We start from the raw sequence: 1,710 nt of genomic DNA, 5'->3' as shown, positions 1-1,710 counted from the left end.
TTTTGACGGTAATTAAAAATCCGGATCAAGTAAAGATAAGCACCCCCATAACTGACTAGTATAGAAAAGCACCCCCGAATTTGTGCAAGTAAAGAATAGCACTCCCATATTTGAGCAAGTAAAGATAAGCACTCCCTGGTCTTGAATAAAAGCAAGTAAAGATAAGCACTCCCATATTTGAGCATGTAAAGATAAGCACATTATTATAATTATGGTTTAAACTTTAAACACAATAAATTATTTTGAAATTTTATTGATATATGAAATATAAAATGAAATATACAACACTGAAATAAGATGAGTCCAGAAATCAAAAATACTTGTAAAAATTTAATTAAAATAATACTGTCTTGCTATAGTTTCACAAAATCTATGAAACTTGTCGTTCTTGTTACGTTCGCTCCACATGAATTCATGCAAATAAGAGTTCAAAAATTCTCGTTTACATCCTATCATCCGTTTTATTCTTATTTTGTGTTTGTTCCAGTAGCTCTCTACTGCTTGTGTATGAACGCCTGTAGTCCTGTCAACAAAATTCACGGAGTGGTTAACTGTATGATGCGTATATCCAAGGTCCCTTTCAATGTTCCTGTATGCTTTCCATTGATCACTGTGAATAATTGTTCCAGGCATAACTACTTTCCTAATTATCGGCAACAGTGTTTCGGCATTGCGCGAATCAACAATCTCCATATAACCCAGGGATGGTGATGAAGTAGGATCTACTATTCCAAATACCCATAGTGGATTCTGGGGAGAACGTCCTCTATGGTGCTTTGGTTTATGGCTAAAACAAGATTCATCAATTTGTACCGTTGTGCCTGGTCCACCAAGCTTGATAGGGTTCCTTTCAAAATGTTTCAAGCAAATTTCACGAAAAAAGCTGAACATGTCAATAACTGTCACTTTTGAAACATTCAATAACTGTACGGTCTGCAAAACACTCAGTTCCTGACACCAGTAGAAGATTCCTTCAATCCACTTTTGTAAAGAAAGCTTTGAGCGATAAAAAAACGAATCTTTGCGAATTGATTCGTAGTGCTTATATTTACTGCATTCCTTAACTTGGCACTTCCAGACATATTTGTCTTGTATTGAAGAACGTTTTGTCCACTTCATTAAAATGCTACAATGAGGGCATTTTAGTTCAGCTCTCAAAAGTTTCTGCTGCTTCATCCAGTTAATTGCAGGAGTCGGGTCCTCAACCAACAGTGGCTTAAGAATTTCTTCATACAGAGAACGGTCCATGTTAAGGGTTTCTCTCAAGACTTTATACGACTTTCTGAGGTATATCATGCTAAAAAGTAAAATCTATCCGAACAGCAAAAATTATATACTCAAATAAGAAGAGAAAACAACTCGTTAATGTAACTATTTAAACTATTCAGAGGAGAAAACAACCTGTCAGAACATAAATAATCTATCAGAACAGCCAAAATTATATCCTCAAATAAGAAGAGAAAACAACTCGTTAACGCAACTATTTGAACTATTCAAAAGAGAAAACAACCTGTCAGAACAAATTAAATAATTTTGAGCAAGTAAAGAAAAGCACTCCCGAAATTGTGCAAGTAAAGGAAAGCACTCCCATATTTGAGCAAGTAAAGATAAGCACTCCCTGGGCCATGCAGGGGTGCTTATCTTTACTTGATCCAAAAATCCTGAGCTCCTCTCTTGTCCTTTTTCAATATTATATAAGATCATGCTAGA

The 1,710-nt window shown here is 35.3% G+C and overlaps 1 protein-coding gene across 1 annotated transcript; it reads right to left on the bottom strand.

Moving 5' to 3' along the window:
• Positions 1 to 330: 330 nt before the first annotated feature.
• LOC137631874 (uncharacterized) lies at positions 331 to 1,296 on the bottom strand. The gene has a single exon (XM_068363881.1). The coding sequence runs from the start codon at positions 1,294 to 1,296 to the stop codon at positions 331 to 333; it is 966 nt and encodes a 321-aa protein (XP_068219982.1).
• Between the last annotated feature and the right edge of the window lie 414 nt (positions 1,297 to 1,710).

The sequence above is a fragment of the Palaemon carinicauda genome, chromosome 40 (genome assembly GCF_036898095.1).
Source record: "Palaemon carinicauda isolate YSFRI2023 chromosome 40, ASM3689809v2, whole genome shotgun sequence".
Taxonomy (NCBI): domain Eukaryota; kingdom Metazoa; phylum Arthropoda; class Malacostraca; order Decapoda; family Palaemonidae; genus Palaemon; species Palaemon carinicauda.
Note: the sequence above shows the minus strand (reverse complement) of the source record. Positions and strands in the feature narration are given on the sequence as shown.